Below are 26,540 nucleotides of genomic sequence, written 5' to 3' on the forward strand. Positions count from 1 at the left end.
GTAACAGAGCAACTGGAACTATAAAAATAGTCTAATGTCAAATTTTTAAGCAAGTTTAGTGTCAAAGTCATAGCCAACTATTAGGTAGAATATCGTGTGTTTTTATTAATATTTTACAATCCAACAATTTGAACTACTCAGGTATTTCGATATCTCATCCAATAATAATAAATTAAAGATCAGTCTAGATTATGTATTTTTTTTTCGAAAAATTATTTTTGATTGAATATTTTCAAGACCAACCTAATTTTCACGTAATTGTTGTTACAATTATTAATGTTTGGCTTAAAGAATCACGAATAACTCACAAATTAAAACAATCAGGTATAGGGAATGCTTAAGGACTAAAAACATATTACAATAAAATATAATTTGATTACAATACTCATATACAGGATGGTCCATTTAAGAAAATTTAGAAAACACTCATTTCGAGTTTTGGTCAACCCTTTACATCAAAATTAAACATTTCGCTATATTAACAATCTTTAACAATAGTAGACTGTATTAAAAATCTTTTGAATATAAATAGATTTTTTGATGTCAAATCATTACAATTCTACAGGGTGTGAATGTTGCTGCAAAGTTGCAGCTAAGTTGTCTAAGGTGCTACAAATAGTGTGGTATAACTAGATCCAAACCCAGACATCCAAAGTGAAAGTTATCCTCCAACACCAAATTGTTCTATATGGTCCACATAATGTTCAGAAAAAAGTCACACCATTTTGTGCGTCGGGTTTGAGAGGGAGAGGGGGGAGAAATCGGTAAATTCGTAGTTTTTTTAAGTTTTTCGTCCATATTTCTAAAACTATGCGGTTTAGCATGAACAACCTTCTATACAAAAATGTTATACATTAAATTTGAAACAAAAAAGGAACTATGCAAAATCCTTCTAAAATGAACGGTTCCAAAGTTACGGAGGTAGTATAGTATAATTGGTTCAAAAAAGGCCTAAGCCAGACATTAAAAGTAAAAGTTTTCCTCTAACACCAAATTGTTTTATGTGGTCCAGATATTGTTCAGTAAAAAGTTACACCATTTTGAGCGTCCGGTTTGGGGGGGGGGGGGGGGGGAGAAATCTGTAAATTAGTAGTTTTTTATGTTTGTCGTCAATATTTCTAAAAATATGCTTTAGCGGAAACAATGTTCTATACAAAAATGTTCTACATCAAATTTAAAACAAAAAAGGTCCTATACATAACTGTTATAAAATCAACGATTCCAGAGTTACGGAGGGTGAAAAGTGGAGGTTTTCGATACTTTTTATATTTTTTGGGCAATTTATAATATTTTTACTGATTGAAAGAAATTTTCTTTAACACGATTTGCTATTTCAGTGGCCGATGGTATGTTAGTGGTAATTCCTTGAAGAAACGTCAACCTCACCACCTAAAATCATCATCAATTGCCCAAAAAATATAAAAAGTATCGAAAACCTCCACATTTCACCCTCCGTAACTCTGGAACCGTTGCTTTTATAACAATTATGGATAGGACCATTTTTGTTTTAAATTTTATGTAGACCGTTTTTGTATATGGTTCATTCCACCAACATACGCCTGTTTTGGATTATCGCGACAACGAATATTTCAGTGTGCAACATAAGAAGTACGAAAGTAAATGGCTCTAATAATTATTCCATTAAACAGCAATGTAATTTGTAATTTATTTTCGTTCTTCATATTTTGCACAATAAAATATTCGTTGTCGAAATAATCCAACACAGGCGTATATTCGTGGAATAGGGTATAGAACATTGTTTACGCTTAAACATAGTTTTAGAAATATTGACGAAAAACGTAAAGAAACTACTAATTTACCGACTTCTCCCCCATCTCCCCCTTAAACCGGACGCTCAAAATCTTGTAACTTTTTACTGAACAATATGTGGACCATATAGAACAATTTGGTGTTGGAGGAAAACTTTTACTTTGGATGTCTGGGTTAGGCCTTTTTTTGGACCAATTATACTATACTACCTCCGTAACTTTGGAACCGTTCATTTTAGAAGGATTATGTATAGGGCCTTTTTTATTTCAAATTTAATGTAGAACATTTTTGTATAGAAGGTTGTTCAAGCTAAACCTCATAGTTTTAGAAATATTGACGAAAAACGTAAAAAACTACGAATTTACCGACTTTTCCCCCCTCCTCCCTCCAAACCCGATGCTCAAAAAGGTGTGACTTTTTTCTGAACATTATATGGCCCATATAGAACAATTTGATGTTGGAGGATAACTTTCACTTTGGATGTCTGGGTTATGTCATTTTTTGAATCAATTCTATCATACTAAAAAAACAATTTCAAAATAAAAATGACGGTACTAAAATTCAAGTATTTTGACAATAATTTTAACATACATTTTCGTTTTTGACTTACCATAATTTCCTTTGATTTAAGAGACAACTTGGTCTTCTTTTTGCCAATAGGGTGTGACATTGTTTGATTTTTAGACTTTCAACGGTAAAACTCTAACAAAACATTTTGTGGGAAAACAACCATAATATTACCTTTTTATTTTACGACTGTTTCAGTTATCATTCAAATTACTGAGATAATGAGTTATAGGTATCGTGTATACTCTCCAACAAAAATAATGCAAGTTATTTAAATTTTTTTTTGGAAAAAAATGAAAGTGCACAAATTAAATTTATTTGAAAGTACAAATTCACAACAGTATAAAAAATGAAAAGAAGGATTAAATTCAATCATTTGACAAAAGAAACGCTAGGCCTAAGTTATCTGTAGTGTGAATGCATTATTGGTACCGTGCAAGTTCGGAAAAGCGACACCTATTTCTACGCTCTGAACTTTTATTCGCACTTTTAATTATATTGGCCAATCATATGGTCCTGGTTACTGGATAATTGTCAAGGCCATAGTCCAAAAAAAATAATAAGAAGAAAAAATAAGATTTAGGTTGTGTTATTCAAACTTAAACAATTGTATGTAGTAAATAAAATTAGTTATTAAAACGCAGTATTGCAAGCAAAATACAATTAATTAAATTTACCTTTATATAATAATTGCATATCATATCAATATTGTGAAGCAATATATAATTTGCCTTCTTAAATGACAATAGGTATGAAATGTACGTCAATTTGACAATTTCAGTTGACAATATGAATTATTTAAAAAAGTTGCAATATTTCTCCGCTATTCGCGCACAATCGTTTCGCGTATCCCTTCCAAGTACTTGCACACCGCGAATAACAAACATTATTACCAGGTTGTGATAAATCTCTATTTTTATCATTCACATCCAGCCGAATAGTCATAAAAATTTTGCATTAGCATTATTCCACCCCCAATCAATTGGGTTGAGAGCTTTGGTAATAAACTCTTAATGTGTTTGTCCAAAGCATCTAATGTACGCAGTGCTTTCACTACTAGCAGCTGTGAAAAGTGAGTAGTCGGTATACTGAGATCTGATTCACATCTGCTCCAAAACTCGTATATGCTCCAAAATTGAAAAAAAGTGTTTTTTTACAATAACTCCGTTCATTTTAAAGATACCGTATCCATTTAAAAACCATTTTAAAGGAAATTTGAAGGACTCTAAAACCACATTCATCACGTCAATTAAAAATCTTTAAAAATGAATAACCATTTTCAATTTCGTTGCAACACGAAACTACAGCCGCACCATTATTCCAGTCTAATCAGAGAGTGCAACAAGCACCTCTACCGGTTTCGAAACTTATTAGTCTCTCATCAGGAGACACATATGGTGCTCTCTCTGACCCAACTAGGACAAACTCCGACGTGCAGTCACGGATTGCAACTAACGAAATGGCAGGGATGCCCTAGCGGCAACTGCTAACAAAAGACTAAGTTTTCAATCTAATAGCACATAAAGCAACACCAAACAATGTTACTCTACGTCCTACCAGACTGAAAACAATGGGAACCTTCTCTGGTAACACCTCTGAGGCATCTACAATTTGCAAGCCATAACGGATGCTGAGACTAAGGAAGATGAGGGAATTTTACAATTTATAATTCACGTCCCATCTGCTCAGCACAGTAAAGTTCCAACGAGAATGGTTCCCTCGTACTCCAATCAGAGTAAACATGAAAATTAAAAATGAATAACCATTTTCAATTTCGTTGCAACACGAAACTACAGCCGCATCATTATTCCAGTCTAATCAGAGAGTGTAACAAGCACCTCTACCGGTTTCGAAACTTATTAGTCTCTCATCAGGAGGCACATATGGTGCTCTCTCTGACCCAACTAGGACAAACCCCGACGTGCAGTCACGGATTGTAACTGTAGAAGCCTCAGAGGTGTTACCAGAGAGGGTTCCCATTGTTTTTAGTCTGGTAGGATGTAGAGTAGCATTGTTTGGTGTTGATTTATGTGCTATTAGACTGAAAACATAGTCTTTTGTTAGCAGTTGCCGCTAGGGCATCCCAGCCATTTCGTACGTTGCAATCCGTGACTGCACGTCAGGGTTTGTCCTAGTTGGGTCAGAGAGAGCACCATATGTGCCTCCTGATGAGATACTAATAAGTTTCGAAACCGGTAGAGGTGCTTGTTGCACTCTCTGATTAGACTGATGCGGCTGTAGTTTCGTGTTGCAACGAAATTGAAAATGGTTATTCATTTTTGATTTTCATATTTACTCTGATTGGAGTACGAAGGGAACCATTCTCGTTGGAACTTTACCGTGCTGAGCAGATGGGACGTGAATTATAAATTGTAAAATTCCCTCATCTTCCTTAGTCTCAGCATCCGTTATGGCTTGCAAATTGTAGAAGCCTTGGAGGTGTTACCAGAGAAGGTTCTCATTGTTTTCAGTCTGGTAGGATGTAGAGTAGTATTGTTTGGTGTTGCTTTATGTGCTAATAGATTGAAAACTTAGTCTTTTGTTAGCAGTTGCCGCTAGGGCATCCCTGCAATTTCATTCGTTGCAATCCGTGACTGCACGTCGGGGTTTGTCCTAGTTGGGCCAGATAGAGCACCATATGTGCCTCCTGATGAGAGACTAATAATAAGTTTCGAAACCGGTAGAGGTGCTTGTTGCACTCTCTGATTAGACTGGAATAATGATGCGGCTGTAGTTTCGTGTTGCAACGAAATTGAAAATGGTTATTCATTTTTGATTTTCATGTTTACTCTGATTGGAGTACGGAGGGAACCATTCTCGTTGGAACTTTACCGTGCTGAGCAGATGGGACGTGAATTATAAATTGTAAAATTCCCCCATCTTCCTTAGTCTCAGCATCCATTATGGCTTACAAATTGTAGAAGCCTCGGAGGTGTTACCAGAGAAGGTTCCCATTGTTTTCAGTCTGGTAGAATGTAGAGCAGCATTGTTTGGTTCTTCTTTATGTGCTATTAGATTGAAAACTTAGTCTTTTTTTTTAAATCTTTAGTTTGCAGTAGTTTAAAAGGCAAAGGGTTAAAGGACACATGAAAGGTGATACTCGTGATATTAATATAACTTAAGGGGGGGGATGGGAGGGGTATGGTTTGAAATATTTAATTTTTTTATTATTTCAAATAAAAATGCATACTTTCAAGAATACTCTCTGAAAATTTCAGATTTATCGGAGTAAAATTACCCGAGATACAGAGTGTTGAATATCCCTACCTTCCACCCGCTTTGCCGCGGCTTCGCGCCAGCACGCTTGAGCGTAGTGAGAAACGTTAAACAACTGTTCGCCTTCTCTTTTGTAGATTACTCCGCAATTCAAAAAACATATTCCAATGTTCATCACTTTACGATTTGGCAGACAAATAAGAAGATGAAGATGCAGTTGTCAAAACTTTAAACGCATTTTTCTCAAAACTGCTTTTTCAAATGCGGTGGACATTGTAACTGAAAAACTACTTGACCGATCTACCTGAAATTTTGCATAGATTTTCTTTAAGACATTTCGTGAGGTAACAACGTCGAGATATTTTTCGTTTTGTGCTTATTTTTTGTTCAACAAAATTAAATCTGTTGGTTTTCACAAAATTTTTATCAAAAATTTCGTATTTTTGACTTCTGAGTGATACCAAAAATTCAAAAATCATTAAAAATAAAAAAACTCAACGTTGTTACCTCGTGAAACTCATAAGCTAATTAAATCTTTTTGAATTTTTTGTTTCGTATGATCCAGTGATGAGTTCTGATGTCCACCGCAAAATCCATTTTTTTTGAGCTGCCTGTCAAAATTTGTCACCAATGGCTAATTTTTCAATATTTTGGATTGCACTTTTTCTTAAATATTCTTTGAATTGTACTTAATATGTTTGTTTAATTTGAAAATAAAATAATTCTACCATAGCTTCGAAAAAAATTCACAAAAATGTGCTTGATATGTTGATTTCAAACCATACCCCCCCCCTTAAAGTTGTGATATCTCGGACAGTTTTTATTCTACCGTAATAGGGGAGTGCAATTAGAACGAAAACATGCATTGTTTCGGAATAATTCAAACAAGCTTATATTTTTATAAAACTTTTTTTGTTACTTTATATACATGTTAAAGTAAAAAGTTCTACTCGCAGATTTGGCTGTTAATTGTTTAAACAATAACAATTGTTTTGTATAAATAATTTTAAAAATATCATTGAATTCATCATTTTACTTTGATCAAATATGTTTCTAATGATGAAATCTATGTTTTTATTTTGTTTTTGGTTCTGCTGAATCTGAATATGGCATTACAATTTAAAAATTCTTATATAGAAGCTCTTATACAGTATGTTTGCGTAGCTAGGAACCACATGGAAAACTTTTTTATTAGCAACTTTACGAAAACTAGTTATTCTTCATAAAATACTCTCGATAGTTAAAAATCTAAAACTCAACCACCAGATATCAAATGTTATCAATTTTAGTTATGTCAAAAATATGAATTTCTTTAAAGAGTAAAGTACCTTTTTATTCCAGAATATCAAAAAATGCTTTTATGAAAAGTTGTTTGAAACTAAAAAGTATGTTTTAATATACAATTACCACAGATTAACCCAACATTGTTGGGTTAATCTGTGCAATTACATTATTCTAATCGAAAATTTTTTTTTCAATTTTTTCTCAAATTACGGATACCCATTATCATTTTATTACAATTATTGTAACTATTTTATTATCAATTTTACGAAAAAAAATATTTCTTCATAAAATGCTCTACCTGGTCTAAAATCTATGATACAACCATCAGATATCAAACTTTTTCAGTTTTATACGAGTGCCTTTATTATTCACAATATTTTAATTAGAGGGATGTAGTTGAACACTAAAACATATTTTTTAATTCCAAACAACTTTTCCTTATAACAATTTTCGATATTGTGAAATATAAAGGTACTTTACTCTTGAATGAAATTCATATTTTTTGACATACCTCGTATAATATTAACAAAATTTTATATTTGATGGTTGCATCTTAGATTATATACCATATAGAGTATTTTATAAAAATAACTTTTTTTTCGTAAGACTGATAATAAATAAGTTATCAATAGGTTCCAGTTTACGCAGACATACCTACTGTATAAGAGCTAAAAAAAATTTTTTGTTGAACATTTATTATTGTTGAAGCTTATTATTAAATGTATTTTAGATAAGTTTTACAGAAAAAAGTTTTGATCACTTTGTATAAACATTTTTTTAGCTGGTAATTTTCGGTTTTTGTATTACATTTTTGTTATCTTTCTTAAGTTTCTCAAAAAGAAATAGTTTATTTCATTTCTAAAGTAAAATAATTGAGTGCATATTAAAGACTACATCCTGAGCTTTAAAAAAACACCTATACGCTGTGAGCTCGTACGTAGAGGGGATATTTGAAAATTCGCGAGCGCCAGTAGTGGCAAGTTTGTAAACGTTTACCGGAAAGGGCCTAGCCGGGTAAGATGGTGAAAAGTGCCCCCAGCTCGATTTAAATTCCATATAGGCCACTTTTTAGCACATATAGAGGAACTCACTTTCTGAAATATTTAGCCCCCTAGGTGGTCGCGTGACCTCCTAGAGCCTAATTAGGCATTTTAGGCTTTTATTTTTTATCTCAGCGGCATCAAGAGCTAGCCAAAAACTTTATTTAAAAAAGTTGTAAGTTTCAAAAAGATCTATATGAAAAATTTTTTTTTTATTTTTTTGGCGGGAAATTCGAATTTTTAGAACAATTTTAAACTTTTAAATACCTCTGAAAAAAAACTAAGACACTCGTTTTTACGAAAATTACTTATAATGTGTATTTTTGCACAATCTTTCACCCTTAATTTTTTCAGATTTTTAAAATTGGTGAAACGTACCTTTAAAAATAAAAAATCACATTTTTTCGGTTTTTTTTTTCGTTTTTTGATACATTTTTATACATATTTTTCAAAAAAGGTAACACTGTCAATAGAATAGGTAAAAACTGAAAAATAATTGGGGTTTGCTTAATAAAAATTTTTTGTAACGCCATCGATTTTCAAGATACAGGGCGTTGAAGAAAACAAAATTTTACACATTTTTTACGATTTTGCTGAAACTACTGGCAACATTGTAATAAAACTTGGCGGGATTTAAGAGGTAGTTATTGTGCATGTTTTGACATACAATTAAGGATTTGATATTCATCATTGGCGCGCATAGGGGTAATGGTCTGAACTTTTTAAAGAATAAAGATAGTACGCCACTGACATATTTCAAATTAACAATGGTTTTTGAATTTCTCGTTCAATTTGTGACAAAAAATGTATCTTCTTATTTTTTCATCCGACGCGTCATTTTTATTTAAAAAATAAAAGATCTTAACCCTTACAAAGTATTCGAACTTCTAGTACTTTCTACATCTACATAATAAACTCATACATCCATTATTATCAAAATTAATTCGAATACTTTGGAAGCGTTAAGATATTTTATTTTTTGCAGCAAAACGGCGCGTCGTATGAAAAAATGAGAAGATAGATTTTTTATTGAAAATTGAACGAGGAATTCAAAAATGATTGTTAATTTGAAATATGTCAGTGGCGTACTATCTTTTTTTCTTTGAAAATTTCAGACCATTACCCCTATGCGCGCCAATGATGAATATCAAATCCTTAGTTGTATGTCAAAACATGCACAATAACTACCTCTTAAAACCCGCCAAGTTTAATTACAATGTTGCCAGTAGTTTCGGCAAAATCGTAAAAAATATGTAAAATTTTGTTTTCTTCAACGCCCTGTATCTTGAAAATGGATATCTTTACAAAAAATTTTTATTAAGCAAACCCCAATTATTTTTCAGTTTTTTACCTATTCTAGTGACGGTGTTAAATTTTTTGAAAAATATGTATAAAATTGTATCAAAAAACGAAAAAAAAAACGAACAAATGCGGTTTTTTATTTTTAAAGGTACGTTTCACCAATTTTAAAAATCTGAAAAAATTAAGGGTGAAAGATTGTGCAAAAATACACATTAGAATTAATTTTCGTAAAAACGAGTGTCTTAGTTTTTTTTTCAGAGGTATTTAAAAGTTTAAAATTGTTTTAAAAATTCGAATTTCCCGCCAAAAAAATAAAAAAAAATTTTTCATATAGATCTTTTTGAAACTTACAACTTTTTTAAATAAAGTTTTTGGCTAGCTCTTGATGCGGCTGAGAGAAAAAATAAAAACATAAAAAGCCTAATTAGGCTCTAGGGGGGTCACGTGACCACTTAGGGGGCTAAAAATTTCAGAAAGTGAGTTCCTCTATATGTGCTAAAAAGTGGCCTATATGGAATTTAAATTGGGTTGGGGGCACTTTTCACCATCTTACCCGGCTAGGCCCTTTGACATAAATGTCAAAGTGAATAATTTAAAATTAAAATTAAAAACATTCATTATAAAAAATATTAGTTGGTCAAAGCTGTGGTATATATTTTTACCTTAAATATACTTACGTTTTAAATACTGAATTTAAGTTTTTTTAATGTTCCGTAATATGTAATTATAATTAATCTTAGCGCCATCTACACGATAATTGTGAAAGTATCCGAAGTAAGAAATTCATATTTTATCAATAGAACGTCAAAATGTTTAGCAAAATCTTAAAAAAATCGATTACAATTTAATTACTTTTTTGCGTTGTAAATATTAAGCGATAACAATTAAATAATATATTCAAAAATTACCGGTGAAAGTTGAATTAGTAACCGCTAGGAGCGACACCAGCGAAGCTCAGAGCGTATAAAACTGTAATAGATCTGATATTAATTCTGTAAAACTATGAAGTTTTCAAAAATTATATTTTTTGAGACGCCGTATCATAAGAATTCAATTTTTGAGATGTTTTTTGAATGAAACATCATTTAGTAAGATTATTGAAAGGTAAGTTGTGCAAGATTGAGAGTTTTATAAGAAAAATTGTATAAGTTGCACATTTTTAAATCATTTTTAAACAAAATTCATGTAAGTCTCACTTTCAGCCCACACCGTACTTATGCTGATACATTTTGTTTCTTTTTATTATAACTCTAAGATAGCTTAATTATTCTTCTTTCATGTTCAATTTGTAAAATTTCATTTGATCTATTAGTTAAAGAATTACATTAAAATAACTCATCCGTGCACTTCGCCGTACGCTAATTTACAGTGAGCCAATGTTTGTGAGAAAGGTGACTTTAGCGTAATAAATAAAAAATTAGAGAAGCTACAGATTTAATTTTAGAAAAATCTTTATACAAGGTTTTTTTCGTAAAATTTTCTGAATTCTTCAATGGCCTAGTCAGTTTTTTTCAAAAATTTATATTTTCGGAGTTATTTAAAAAAACATATATTTTCGCAGTTCATTTGTTTAATAAAAAATGAAGCACCCACTTCTCGAGTAGAACTTTTTGATATGTTGTTTATTAAACATTTCTTAATAAAATTACAAAAAGTTCTATCTTGTTTGATTTTTTCCGAAGTGAAAATCTATATGCACTCCCCTATAAGGAAAAAACCCTACACTTTTGTACTGAATCATTTTCTCGCATCTGTTATCATTTTCAAGTTACACGGAAAAAAGGGAGATTTTTAAGAAAATTTAAAACTACGGTCTATAATTGGATCTTATTTTTTTTAAACCCATGCATTTTAAACCAGTCAAACTTTTTGGGCATCGGAAAAACATTAAAATAAAAGGTATTTAACCCGGCACCTGCCACGTGGCTTTTGCAAGGCGCCAACTGCCACGTGGGGTGCTCACAGCACCCCTTAAAAATTGTCTGTGATCTACTTGTTTAAAAAATAAAATAATGTGTCGAGTAACACAAGAATATAAAAAAACATGTTTTATTAACTTATTAGCCACTAATATGTTATAAAAGTTAAAAAATAAAATGAAAAAGTTGTTATAAGCAAATTAGCCAGTACCAAGCCATAATAAATGAAGTCAAGTAAAATATCTAAAAAAATTAAGATTTAGTGGGTGTAGAGTCTATATTAATAATTTAAATCAGTTATTTCAATAAAAAATGTAAATTTGACATGTTTATCAAAAATACAAAAAAAATTTAAAACTTAAAGTGCCACATGATGACACCCCAAATCGACTTTAGAGCTATAAGTTCAGAATGACACTAAATAACCGCTTCAAACACTAACACATATATGCTATATAATATTATAGAAAGCTACTATGACGAACAGCTCGGTTACCAAACTTGAAATACCAAATATTTGATAAAAATGTGTTATGGGTTGCTGGTAGCACCCCACGTGGCAGGTGCCGGGTTAAATTCTGGTGGATGCGGGGTTAAATTTACTACTCATTGTTTCTCAAGATATATGAGTGATCAATCTTCTTTGCACCGTATTTCACTTAGTTTGACAGTACTAATTTTAAAGGTCTTTTCAAGCACTACAAAATTTTTTCAAGCATTATACTCGAAAAATGGATCACGTTTCTGCGATTTAAAGTTGAATGCACCAATTCGAACATTCACAAAAAAAATGAATATCTTTGTTTTTTCATAAGCTACAAAGGAATGAATCTCGACGACGAAAGGCTCTCCCAACTACGATTCGTGGACGACATAGTTCTGACAACAACTTAAAAGAGATTAGAACTATGATTACTAAGTTAGATGCCGCCTGTAAAAAAGTTGGTTTTAACATTAATTTTGGAAAGACAAAATACATGACAAACCTGGTATCAAGCGAAAATCCAAAAGTCAACTTCAGCGAAATAGGTCTGGATCCCGCGTATGAAAAAAAAGTTGATTAATAGCAAGCTGAAAATTTGTTAATAGCTTAAGGGTGTCTAGTCGAATAAACTTTGATATATGGGAACACTGAAACAGGGGCAGTTTTAATTGTGGAACAGGTTAAAAATTTGGAACGGTCACAGCACGAAAACGGCACATTTATTTTGTCCGACAGAACAGACTTAAACTCTCCGAACAGAGATTAAACTGTCATGAAAAAATCAGACTGCTATTTATTACCTGTCATAATTCCTGTCATTTGACATATTCTACATGTTCCACTCATTAAAACGCCCATTTGGTGATAAATAGCAGTCTGATTTTTGCATGAGAGTTTAATCTCTGTTCGAAGAGTTTAAGTCTGTTCTGTCGGACAAAATAAATGTGCCGTTTTCGTGCTGTGACCGTTCCAAATTTTTAATCTGTTCCACAATTAAAACTGCCCCTGTTCCAGTGTTCACACATATCAAAGTTTATTCGACTAGACACCCTTAAGCTATTAACAAATTTTCAGCTTGCTATTAATCAACTTTTTTTTCATACGCGGGATCCAGACCTAAAATAGCATTGGTCCATAAATATAAATACTTAGAGCATGAAATCCGAATTGCCAGGGACAATCAAACTGCCGAATTACAAAGAAGGATCACCTTAGCCTGGGCCGCATATGGAGCTGTATCAGACATCTTAAAGAGCAACATGCCAAATTATTTGAAAAAGAACACGTTCGATCAATGTGTGCTTCCAGTCATGACTTACGGCGCCAAAACATTATCTTTAACCCAGGCCACAGCAACCAAACTTAGAGTGGCCCAAAGGAAAATGGAACGGTCACTACTTGGACTGACCTCAGAGACAGGGTTAAAAACAAGGAAATCAGAAGAACAGGCTTCAGAGATGTCATAGAGCGAGTAGCATGGCTGAAGTGCAATTGAGGGGCCATGTAGCGGGAATGAAGGACAGTAGGTGGACCCAAAAAATTACAGTGTGGAGACCACGAACAGACAGAAGAAGTAGAGGTAGACCACCTACACGATGGACAGATGACGTCAAAAGGACCCAGCAATCCTTTTGACGTCGTCTGTCCATCGTTGGCTGGTTGCAGAAAGCCCAAGACCAACAAAACTGGAAGAGATTAGGGGAGGCCTATGTTCAACTTTGGATGCAGAAGGATGGATGATAAGGGGATACCACAAACACAAGAAAGAAAGGGAAAGGTTTGAAAAGACGAAAAATATAATTTGAGATTTACAGTAAATGTGAGTTCCGTTATATGTACTTACAATATTTAAATCGAGATGAATATTTTCGTCTACGAATGTAGTTTTAGATTACTACGAACGTATAATTAGGCCGATTAAAATACGTCATAATTACTTGTTATTATTAGACAAATTAATTTGTTTGCAGATTATATTATAAACACAAATGAATCATTGCGTGTTAGATTTCCCTTCGTTGGCGTATATCATAAATTCTAGAAAAAAAGCAAATGTTTTGTATATATTATATATTATGACACCACGCATGGTACCCTCATGTCTTACTGGATCCTGGATCATTAGCTTGGTTGATGTTTAAAATGTGTTCTTAATAAACGAGAGATCAAAACGGTCACTGAAATGGTCACCGGATATTGCCGTTTAAGAAATCACCTATACACAAACTAGGTAAGGTGAATGAACCGTGGTGCAGAAAGTGCGAAATAGAAGAAGAGACTGCCATATACATACTATGCCATTGCAGTGTGCTAGGTGATGTAAAGCAGGAATTCACTGGTCAAATGAGGTTTGAACCAGAATAGATCCTAAAATTACCAATAAGAAAACTGTTGGCCTTCGTGGGGCCACAGAACTTATTAGAGTTTAAGGAGAAGAATAGGGTGTGGTATAAAAGGTCTTATGACCAAGTGCCAGAGACTAGCGAGTCTCGCCTGAGTTAAGAAGAAGAGAAGTGTGTTCTTGCATAACATTTATACTTTCACAGGAAATGCAGGTGACCACTCATATACCGGTACATGCCCCAAAACGAAAATCTTTGACCAGCGTGTTTATAAACTGTACCCTGTACTCTATTATGGAGCGGAAATATTATTTATAACACTCCCAAAAAAGGTAGTGAACAAGATTCGCATGACTCAGATGGCTGTGAAGTATCAGATGTTAGGTGTCTCTCTGAGACACCGAATCCCAAACGAAGAAATAAGTCGTAGAACAAAAAAACAACCGACTTTATCGAAGAAATCGGATCGCTAAAATGAAACTTTGGTAGGACATCCAGATTTTCTAAATTATATCGGCTATTATGACGATGTCATTAGGATGGCTAATACTATTAATTAAAAACGGATGTTTGTGATTAAGCAGGTTCCAGTACAGAGTATAATATCCTCAGAATAAGCGTTAACATAAAAGTGGCAATATTTATATGCGTCGTTATCTGACCTAACTCATAATTTCATATAAAATAAAAATGTGTACCATTTTTATTCGGTTGCAATGCGAAGGCAAACCAATCTTGCTTTTTAATTAGAATACGGAGTGCAGTCCAGTTCCTTTAACCGCGATTTTCTGCTCTTATTGGAGCTTCATCAGAAGAAACGTAGGCACTGTTCTCCATACTCCAACTAAATTGCATCGAGAGGTTTCCCCACACATCGCAACCAAAGTGATGATAATAGGTGGCAAGCGCCATCTGGCAATTGAAAGACGAAGCAAGTTTTCAATCCTAATAGTAAATTAATAATATTGAAAAATATTAAAAATCACTAAAAGATTTTTAAATTGAAAACTTATTAGTACATTTTCATGGTAACACCTCCAAGACTTCTATAATTTGCAAGTCATATGGATGCTGCAGTGAAGACGAAAGGGAAGGAATTCTACACCTTGCAATTCACATCCCCCGTCTGCAGCCGGCAAAGTTCCAACTGAAAAATGCACCGGTTACTCTACGGAGTAATACGAAAATAAAATAAAAATGTGTACCATTTTTATTCGGTTGCAATGCGAAGGCAAACCAATCTTACTTTTTAATTAGAATACGGAGTGCAGTCCAATTCCTTTAACCGCGATTTTCTGCTCTTATTGGAGCTTCATCAGAAGAAACTTTCATATAACTTTCCTCACAAGCAGAGGTAAAGGTGTTGATTTGTTGATTAATATATAAGCATTTAGTACCTGCTAATGCTTCAAGTATGTACTACATTTTTGAAGATTTTACTACACTTACAAAGCATTAATTACTACGCTTACAAATGCTTTGCTTTGTAAAGTGTTTTACTACACTTATAAAGCATTTAATGCTTTTTAAGTGTAGTAAAATCTTCAAAAATGTGGTATATACTTGAAGCATTAGCATAGCAGGTACTACGTTTTATGCATTCCACCCAATGTCTAGTGTTTCTCTTGTGCCCACAACGTTACTGAAGCTGAAGGATTTTTACCGTGTGTGACATGAGACTAATTATTATTAGGTAGGTAATCTGTGCATTATTTTAATTTACCTTCTTTGGTGGGCATATATTATTTATCAGATGATTTGTGTGGCGCACATTTTATTGAATAATCTCACCAAAATATCCAGATTTTTGTTTAATTAATTTTAATTACTCGCTTGGCATTTGGTCTGGACCAGGTGATTTAATGGTGTTCATCGATTGAGTTGCATAAAGAAACTTAACTGTTAACAATTGAAAATTGGCATATGGATTTCTTTTCAGATAATAGTTAACGCACCCACACAACTTTTATGTTAAGAATTATTATCGTATTTTACTCTACAAATAGAAAAATAAAAACTCACTGTAAATTAGCATTTTTCTCGCTTCTGGTATATTTCTTTTTCGAATTATGCTTTGGTCGTAATACTTTTATAACTTTTTTACACGGCTATACAAAATCCAGAATATCTAATTATTTTTGCTTATTTAGAAATATAGAATGACAAATTCTCGTAGAAAACATTAAAACAGTCATGTAATAGTAATTTACGTAACAAGGGACCGCAGACGTTCGGAAACAATTAGCGTCTCTTTGCAAAGACAATGACGTCGACTTTGCAAAGTAACAAGACACTTACTCAACACACGCACTACACATTACTCCCCTGACTTAGTGATAAGTTATACAATTACGTGGCTAAAGGTTCAAGTTTTAAACCAAAGCCAGAATCAGAAAAAAAAATTTACGTAATAAGTTCCGAAAGTGATATTTTACGAGACGAGTAGTTTCCAGGGCGAGCCGTAGGCGAGTCCTGGAATCCTGGGAGTCTCGTAAAATCACTTTTGGATCGTGTTACGTACAATATTTTTTCTGCAGCCGTTTTGTATGTTAAAAAGAATAAATGTGGATAAACTTTACTTATGAACTTTTATTAAACACTTTAAAGTTACTCTCGTCAATTCAACATTAGAAAAATCTACTTATGAATATTAATAACACAATTATAACAATTATTTATATTAATATTGTTAGGAATATTAACAGAAGTGGCAGTATTGAAATTAGTGTTACATGTGTTAGTACTTTTACTATTTTTTCAAAAAAATTTTTTGAGGTAATAATTTGGTTGCAGCCATTTTCAATATGTGAAGCTATGTGAATTTTATTTCTTAAAGAATTTTCTACGTATCCCTCTGCTACATTAGTTGATTTCCATCCTCCGTGTCTTTCCAAGTTGGTTATAGTACCACCACTATCAGCGAGTAAAGTGGCTGAGCTCCTTCGTAGACAGTGCCCCGTGTATTCTTTGGGATGGAATCAACTAATTTCACTGCCGATTTCCATTTCTTGGAATTGAAAAACGAAAAACTGAGCGAAAACCTTCGCCAACGAACTATACGGATGGAATGGACAAGAAGTGAATTTAATGCGGCCAGGATGAGAGAGTATAGTTAGGGAAGGATAGAAGATAATCGCCATCTTTCGTAAACAAAGTAAGAAGTGAATTTAATGCGGCCAGGATGAGAGAGTATAGTTAGGGAAGGATAGAAGAAGATAATCGCCATCTTTCGTAAACAAAAAAATTGATAGCGGCGGTCAGGGTTGCCAGCTTGGGGTAGTTTCCCATAATTTTGGAGTAACTTGAAAGCGTCTAGAGGAATTTTTCGAAGCAGAAATGGTTGGGGGGGGGGGGGGTGGACAATTATGAGAGATTTTAAGGGGTCATGGTAAATTAAATTTGCGTATATACATAGAACTGTATATTCTACTCTCATATAATCGGAGACGATAGGACCTATTAATTATTTCCAGGGCCTTCTGTTGATAAGTAGTATAATTTTTATATATAGTATAATTAACGCGAGAATTTTACTGTCGTTGCATTTGGTTGTCTTTTTAAAGACAGATCACATGCTATAATTTGACGGATTATAAATTATAATCATAATTATAATTATAATTATGACGGATACTCTTGAGTTGGGGTTGATTTCATGTAATCGAATGAACTATCTTTCAGTAAGTCGTCCCAGGAACGCAACTCATAAATATTGGCAATATCATTTTAAAGTCTTCTACTTTAAAATGTATAATATATGTCTGAATTGCCAATATAAGTGAGTGAGATTAAATAAATTATTAGAAGAATTTTTTTGCTTAGCAACAACTCTTTTGTTTATTTTAGTAATATTTTGTATTTTGACAACGACACCCGATTTGGGCGTCGAAACGTTAATAAAATTATTTTTTTTTCATTTTAATTGTGGCTTATTTCCCATATAAATAATTAATCATAAAAATGCCACAAGGAAATAGCTTCAGAACAACATTAGTATAATTTTGGTTTACTGTTCTCTACATTTGACTACTAATTTATTAAAATGCGGCAGCGGCACAAATTTAAATTTAATGGGTTTGAGCTTCAATTTGAGGGAATTTCAGTTTCTAAGTGGGGGATTTATAAAATCACATCTGGCAACTCTGGTGGTAGTTGTAACAAATTTTCCCTGGATTCTATGTCTCTCTCTAGGACCTCTCACTTGTATGTTGGCCGCAATCTCGCTTCACTGTTTGAATGGGACGGGGTCATTCCATCCGTATTGACAGTTCGTTGGCGAAAACACACACGAATCTTAAATGACAAGTGTTGTCATAATAAAATAAAAAGTTGATGTTATTGTCAAAGCCGTTATCTATGTACCCAAAATCGTCCTGTAAGTAAAAAAAGCGTCCCTAAAGTGAAAAAATTAGTGCCGAAAGTAGCTACTTTCGGTATGAGTTGTGTAAAATGGTACTTTGGATTTAATAAATCATACCGAAAGTTTTATTTTCGGGACGGCTGCAGAAAAAAAAATATTTAGTGGATTCACTAACAGAAATTTATTATTTCTGGTGAGAATAATCCACAATTTTACTTTAAAATTTAGTTTAGTTGATATGTCGATTTGCACTTCTTCGTCATAGGTCTCAGTGTAAGAAAATCACTCTTTTCTTACTAAATGAAGCAAGTTGTGTATCAAACTCGTCATAGATCGTAGCAAGATATGGTTAACGAAACTGAATAATAAGAATAAGTTACCAGAAAGAATATACCAATACTAATGAGTGAACGACTACTATAAGGGTAAGAACAGAACAAGTAGGTCGAGGTGGAGGTGTAGGTGGATGCTACTAGTTAAGTCGCGGTCGATGTCGATAGCACATAGCAAGGAGGTCACCTGCGCTGTCAGTCGAGCTATAATCACTATCAAGTGAAGTAGTTTAATGAAATTTGAATGACAAAAAGACTGTGATTTTCAATTGTCTGTGATTGTTAAGTGATGATAGGGATGAAATGTCAGCTGTAAATAATCAGATCCTCCTTCATATTTCAAAAATTTACTGAATTCACTGACTTTGGAAATTCGAAAATAAACTGAATACAAAAAAGGGATTATATAAAAAGTATCAACTCAGAAATAGAAAAGTGCACAGAGTATAACAAGCCTATCTTTCTTATATTCGTGGATTATGAAAAGGCGTTCGATATTATAGATCATATATCAAGAAATTTAGAATAGAACGTGGAATTAGACAGGGTGATACTATCACCCCGAAATTGTTTACAGCTGTTCTTGAATATATGTTCAAGCACATGGAAGGAGAGGATAATATGGGAATCAATATAAATGGGGAGGATCTGAACCACCTAAGATTTGCCGATGACATCGTTTTAATATCTGATAGAGATGATAAAGCTACAAAAATGCTGCACACGCTCTATAAAGTGTCAAAAACAATTGGTCTTAAAATTAACACCTCAAAGACAAAATTTATGACCAACCTTGTAGTCAGCGATAAAATTCAGATTGAGAGTCATAGCATCGACCAAGTAATAGCTTACAAATATCTAGGGCATGAGATTCGCTTAGGCCGAGAAAACCAGACAACTGAAATACAAAGAAGGATAGGTCTCACATGGGCTGCCTTCGGTAGATTAAATAACATTTTCAAGTCTAATATTCCAGTTTGTTTAAAAAGAAATGTTTTTGACCAGTGTGTTTTGCCGGTTCTTACATATGGTGCAGAAACACTAACTCTGACAAAAAGAACAATAAATAAAATAAGAGTTACACAACGCGCTATGGAAAGATCAATGTTAGGTATTACCATCAGAGATAAAGTACCAAACCTAGAAATAAGAAGAAGAACAGGAGTCACGGAGGCAGTTGAAAGAATAGCCATGGCTAAATGGGCTTGGGCAGGACATGTTGCCAGACTGACGGATGACAGATGGACCAAAAAGATTCTGGAATGGCGACCAAGGTAGGAGGCATATCGAAGCAGAGGACGACCACCGACTAGATGGACGGATGATATCAAGCGCATCACCACAAATTGGATGCAAGAAGCTCAAGATATAAATAGGTGGAAATTTTTACGGGAGGCCTACGTTCAGCAGTGGACAAATATAGGCTAGTTGATGATCAACTCAGATAGCGCAGGTAATGACAACTTGGCTTCGAACGGACGAATCACAGGGAAGCATCCTTGTAGGCCACGCAGTAGACATCCCTGTAAAACAAACTCATTTTATTTTCAAAGGCATCGATGTAAACCTCCTGGATGGCATCGGGCTAAACCTCCACCGCGACTTACCTGCTCTGTTCTCTTCCATTCACTACAATGTGTTTGTTTTATATGGATATCGACATCGACCGCGACCTTCAACTCCACCTCCACCGCGACCCACTAGTTCTGTTCTTACCCTTAGTATATATTATGGAATGGAGATTATGACACTTACAGAGGTATCAACCAATAGATGGAGAACGACACAGGAAGAATTGCGCAAATGAAATGGAAATGGGTAGAACACGCGGCACGGCAAAACAACGAAAGGTGGACGAGAAACATTGTACATTGAAGACTACGTGAGCACAGTCGTAGTAGACAAAGACCACAAAAACGATGGCTAGACGACATTAAAGCAAAAATGGGTATAGAAACTGGTACCAAATGGCACAAAACAGAGAAGAATGGTGAACTCATGGGGAGGCCTCTGTCCAGGAGTGGATGCAAATAGGCTGAAGAAGAAGAATAATGAACAGCAAGTGAGTGACACAACATCTTTACAACCAACAACAAACACAAATCAGAATCTGATATCAATCGTGGATATAAAAATTTCAAGAGTTTCAGCTTTAAAAGTGTAAACATGAATGTTGTCCATAAAATCAATAAAATTTCTTGTACTAGAAAAAGAAAAGTTCTTAAAAATAACCATTATATCGACAAAGTGTTTATAGCATTACAGAAAGTGTAAAGTATATTTAAAAACTATAATACACTCGGGTGCAAAAAAATCGATCCACTTAAAAATTTGGTCATTTTTGATGCTCGAATTTCCTAAACCTGCTGTCCGATTTAAGTGATTTTTAAACGCTTTTCTTTAGTTCAATAGTTTGCGTCAAATCTTTAGACGTTAATTTGACTGCCTTTTCTCCAATGCAAATGAATGAAAATTTGCAGACATATGCATTGGCAGGAACAATACACGAATAGTCAATAAAAAAAGTTTATGTTTATTAATTTTTTAAATTAATAAAAAAAACGATTTTAATGGAAAATGCTTAAATTCTCTTGTTTTTTACAATGTAAAAACTTGAAACTTTTACGGACTGTAGCTAATGATATGAACTATACATAATTTCACTTTTTATGTTAATTGTTTACGTTATGTTTCATAAATAAACAATAAAGTTTCTAATTTTGAACGCTCATATATTTGTTTATATAAAAATCGGCGCTTATTCGTGTCAAATTTCAATACGATACGAAATAAAACTTCAACCAAAACTCGAATTCAAAAAATTCGTGTTTTTACCGTAGTCTTAGAAAAACCACCGGTAGAGACGTTTTGTGCTACAATTAACATTAGAATTCGTTTTGTTCAAAGCTTTTCTTCAATGCAAATGACTGAAAATTTGCAGACATGCATTCGCGGGAACAATACACGAATAGTTAATATTTTTTATGTTTATTAATGATTGTTTAAATACAAAACCGATTTTAACGGAAAATGCTTAAATTCTAATGAAGAAACTTGAAACTTTTACAGATTGTAGCTAATTATATGAACTATACATAATTTCACTTTTTATGTTAATTGTTTACGTTATGCTTCATAAATAAGCAATAAAGTTTCAAATTTTTTGCCGATTCCGACTACTTTTTATGGTAGTACATCATATGTTTTATACATACCTATTTTAATAAGCATGACGATATATTTTAACGTTTGAAAAGTGTAAGACTAAAAAGTAAAAAATAAAAAAAATACGAAAAATTTTTTTTTAAGAAACGCTTTTCTTTAGTTACGAGTCACTAAAATTAGAAATATAAACAAAATCAACTAAAAAGCAAAAAATAAAAAAAAATTGAAAAAATCTAACACATTCGTTAAAGAAAAACGTGGGGCGAAAACCGTTTATTCGATGAGACTCGCCACGCTTTTCTTTAAAGATTTTTTCAATTTTTTTTTTATTTTTTGCTTTTTAGTTGATTTTTTACTTTATCGTACTATATACGTAGTATAATAGTAGTATAATAGATAAAGTTATAGGATCGTGCAAAAAAAATTTTTTCAGAATTCACTTTTTTTCGACGTTTTGACTCCCCCTGAGTCTAAAAAGCAAATAAAAAAACATGTCGGAAGTATGTACGTACGTACGTACGTACATACGTATGTCGCCACCGCCCAGCAAAAACTACTGGACCGATTTTGATGAAATTCGGTATGAGTAAGTTTAAGAGAATTTTGTCGAGAAACTAAGCTTTTAAAAAAAACCTCTCAAAGGGGGGCCGAAATAGGGGGGTTATTTAGGGCCCATTTTTTGCAAATTTTGATCGAAATGAATGAAATTCAACTCAAAGTAAGCTCATCGATAGGTAAATAAAAATACGGAATTTGACATTTCCAAATTCAAAATGGCGGCCAACATGGCCGACCGCCCACCCGACACATTTTCCTATCTATCTAAAAACTTGTTTAAGATAAGTTTAATTTGAAAAAGTCGTTATATAGCCTAAAGATAGGGCTATAAGAAAGATTTATCGTTTTTCAGAAAAAGTTACGGGTTGCCTATATTTAAGGGGTCAAATTTTGACATAAATTTGAACTAGATTTTCTCAAAAATGGATCCAAGGAATTTTTTTATTTTTTGATATATTTTTGATATCCTATCAGTAAATTGAATGACATTAGTCATATATCTTAATTCCCCATAGGAGGGGAGTTATGAATTTTTTATAAAAAAATATTCGAGTGCCCTTAACTTCCTTCTTAATAGAAACTAAAATTTGAAATCTTGCAGACATATATGGTACTTTATTATCTATTATCACAATAAATTTTACCAAAATATGGCTTCCGGTTGAACCGGAAATGAATAAAAAATCTTAATTTTTTTAGATACGCCCTGTATATTTTAACATATTTTGAAAGAATGCAAAATTACCTTTCCAATGACATAAAATTCATTGCTGTAGCTCAAAAACTCGAAAAGTTACGGTAAATAGAAATTTTGCTATAATCTTATGTGTGTCCTCTCTCACGCGTTCATAGCAGAGCATTATTGTAGGGCAGTCAATGAGGGTATTTGGCTCCGAATTCCATCCTACTACATTGATGTACTTGATATTTTCACAGTAAGTAGGGAATAGCTCAAGAAACAAAATCTACCCTATATTCTATGGCGCTTTTATCTTGGGGCGGTTCCCACTTCTTCAAGGGGGTGGAAAATTTGTTGGTCAAAATAAACACGGAAGTGGCTAAAGAACCTATTTCTAAGTAAAAACTGGTCTATACTTTTTTTTGAGAACTCAATACTTTTTGAGTTATGCGTAGTTGAAAATTGGCCATTTTCATTGAAAAATGACACCTTTTCGGACGGATTTTTTGTGAATACCTTAAAAACTATGCATCGAACTAAAAACACTATATAAAACATTTTTTAGATTATAAATAATAAAGAGATTCGTTCCTTCGTAAATGTTCTATTTATAATACAAAAAGAGATATGGTAGGTGAAAATAGTTTGTTTTTTGGTGCATGCTCAACTTGGTGTATTCAACTTGAAATAACAGAGGAACGGTAGGTTTTAGGTGTATAATGCTACCAACACTTTTTGTAGTGTTTGAAAAGGCCTTTAAAACGAGCACCGTTAAATGTCGGTTACTTACAAACTAAGCGAGATATGGTGCAAAAAAATATATGACTAATGTACTTTAAGGAAAAATGAAAAGTATATACATTTAACTCCCCATCCACCATAATTTAAATGCATTGTTTTCCTTCTACAATACCTTTTAATATATATAGTGTTATTTCTACTTTCAAAAAGTTGAACGGGTTTAAAATGAATGGTTTTTGTAAAAAATGTGATGAAATTATAGAATGAATTTTTAAATTTTCTTAAAAATCTTCCTCTTTCTCCATGTAATTCGAAAATAAAAATATTTCACCCCTGAAAAGTGGTGGGAACTTCCCCCATGATAAAAGCGCCATAGTATATAGGATAGACTTTGAATTAGGAGATTGGGCTACTCCCAAAATTTCATTAACATCCATGCAGTAGGATAGAATTTGGAGATAATATCTTGTTCTTAATCTCGCGCATTGACTGGCGTAATCGAAATAGAATGAAATGCAAATATTGTAAACTATTAATTTCTCAGAAAAATGAACTAATTTGAAATGAAAGTATGACTATAATATTCTATTGATTTATGCAATAACCTACACATCTATAGTGTGTCCCCGAAATATGGCATCGAACATTTTCTCAAATGCAGGAATTAATGATGCGTAGAACCATAAAATACTTTTAAGTACAGTAGGTGTTTCTAAAATATCAAAATAACGAGTAACTTTGTTATTTTTATAGAATTCCAGTATCTAGTACCATAACGATAATAGATCGGTACGATAAAGTTCTCGGGCGGCCCTTTCATCCAGCGTTTTTTACAAACTGACGATTTATTTACTGCTTTAAAACCAGTTGAGATATGCAAATCAAATTTGGTCGGTTTTAAGACGTAGTTGTTGCACATTTTTTTACATACAATTAAGAATTTAATATTCACCAATGGCGTGCATACGGGTAATATGATCGGTCATAATACGCGTTTGCGCGCCAATGGTGAATATTAAATTCTTAGTTGTATGTCAAAAAATGTGCAATAACTACGTCTTAAAACGCACCGAATTTGATTTGCATATCTCAACTGGTTTTAAAGCAATAAATATCTCGTCAATTTGTAAAAAAAATTGAACATCCCGTATCTCGGAAACGAAGCGTTTGCAGACATATGATTATAAAGCAAACTGTCCTTATTTTCTCATGTAAAATTATCCCTTAAAGTTTGTCGCACTTATTTAGAAACACCCTGTACTGATGACGAACATGGCCAGTTGTTAAAGGAGCTAACTTTTTTTATTATCCAACATAAGCGAATGAATCTAAAAACAGAATGTTAAGAAGACCTGAGGCTATAGTTGGGTTTTGGTTTCAGTATTTTATAAATGCTAGAATAGTCCACAGGGTGATGCGAACTTTGAGAAAGACATAGTTTGATTCGTACACCCAGTATACAACGGCAGTTTACATGTCTAGCAACAATATTATTACAGCGATATTGTTAATAAGGCTAAATCATGGTAAAAAAATCACTTAAATCGGACAACGGGTTTAGGAAATTCGTGACACCAAATTGGCCAAATTTTTAAGTGGATCGATTTTTTTGCACGTGAGTGTATATCCTATATCGTTTACAATTTATTGATGCAAACCGTATAAGTAAAAAAGAAAACTTAAGGAAAAATAATAAAAAAACTTGCACTTTTAGCAATAATTTTTTGACATACCCGTAAATAGAGCTGTTGACTTTTAAACAAATTCTGTGAAATTAGGATCTCCATTTTTCCGTACATAATCCGCACTATATGCTACTGCTAAAGCATTTTCAATCGACGAAACAATGGTTTTGTTTTTTTTTTTGAAAACGAAATGTCACTAATTGGATAAAAATATACAGAACCATTATCGGTCATACATAGATATGTATGTTTACTGTCTTATGATAAAAGTCTTGCTTGCCAAGAGTACGGCAAACAAGGATATTTATTGAGATTCATGACGATTGAACCAGAACCGATTCTCTAAGAAGATCCGGATCGGTAAATCGACTCACTGGATCAAAGATTTCATAAATTAACTAAAAGTAAAAAATAAATTATGAACGTCTGCATAATGACATATCGTCGCCTCAAAGCAACAGTAGGATATGTAAAAAAATGACATTTGTGGTATCCATGTCAAATGATTCGAAATAAACCCTTCTGTTGAGTGTAACACTAAGATAAATAAAAAGTGAAATACTTTCTTCATAATATTACATATCCTTGTGTAGCTTAATTCTAATTCCTTTTAGCCCAAATTCTATAATGCAACACTAAGACAACATACATATCATAGATACCATTATATTTTGTCGTTTACCCATTTTGGTCATCAATATAATGCAACACTAAGTTATCTTAAGCACATATCGTACTGTTGCCATGTAGTTATTGCTGAGTTGCGATTATGTCTTTGTTTATATTATCCAGCTTGCGGTCACAATTTTCTCTTCAGTAATCTTTAAAAAAAAAAAACCTAGTTCTATTACATTGATGTTAAAAGGTGTATGTTAGAGTAAAAAATGAATAATTCAGCCAATTTAAATTGTAAAATTTATGGGTAACTAGAAGTCAGAATTTAGTGTATTTAGCGAACACAAAAAAAATACTGATTCCGAGTTGTTATCTGGAATTTATCTAACACAGGAAAAAGGTAAGTTAAATTCATGATAAATTCCCCTTTAGAAATTTCGGGCTGATTTAAGAAAATGCAGTAAGTTTTTACTTTCACAAC

At 33.0% G+C, this 26,540-nt stretch overlaps 1 protein-coding gene across 8 annotated transcripts in view; it reads right to left on the reverse strand.

Moving 5' to 3' along the window:
* The window catches only part of LOC126879052 (testis-expressed protein 2), a 201,675-nt gene that overhangs the window by 78,513 nt on the left and 96,622 nt on the right, over nucleotides 1–26,540 (reverse strand). The window contains exon 1 of one of the 8 annotated variants that reach the window (XM_050641944.1): nucleotides 25,493–25,633. The exons of 6 other annotated variants lie outside the window; for them this stretch is intronic. In XM_050641944.1, coding sequence (XP_050497901.1) covers nucleotides 25,493–25,558 — 66 coding nt within the window. In that variant the 5' untranslated portion in view covers nucleotides 25,559–25,633. Of the gene's footprint in view, nucleotides 1–2,380; nucleotides 2,498–25,492; nucleotides 25,634–26,540 lie in introns of those variants that run through there. One more of the 8 variants, XM_050641945.1, reaches the window with a different exon arrangement.

The sequence above is a fragment of the Diabrotica virgifera genome, chromosome 1 (assembly GCF_917563875.1).
Source record: "Diabrotica virgifera virgifera chromosome 1, PGI_DIABVI_V3a".
Taxonomy (NCBI): Eukaryota; Metazoa; Arthropoda; class Insecta; order Coleoptera; family Chrysomelidae; genus Diabrotica; species Diabrotica virgifera.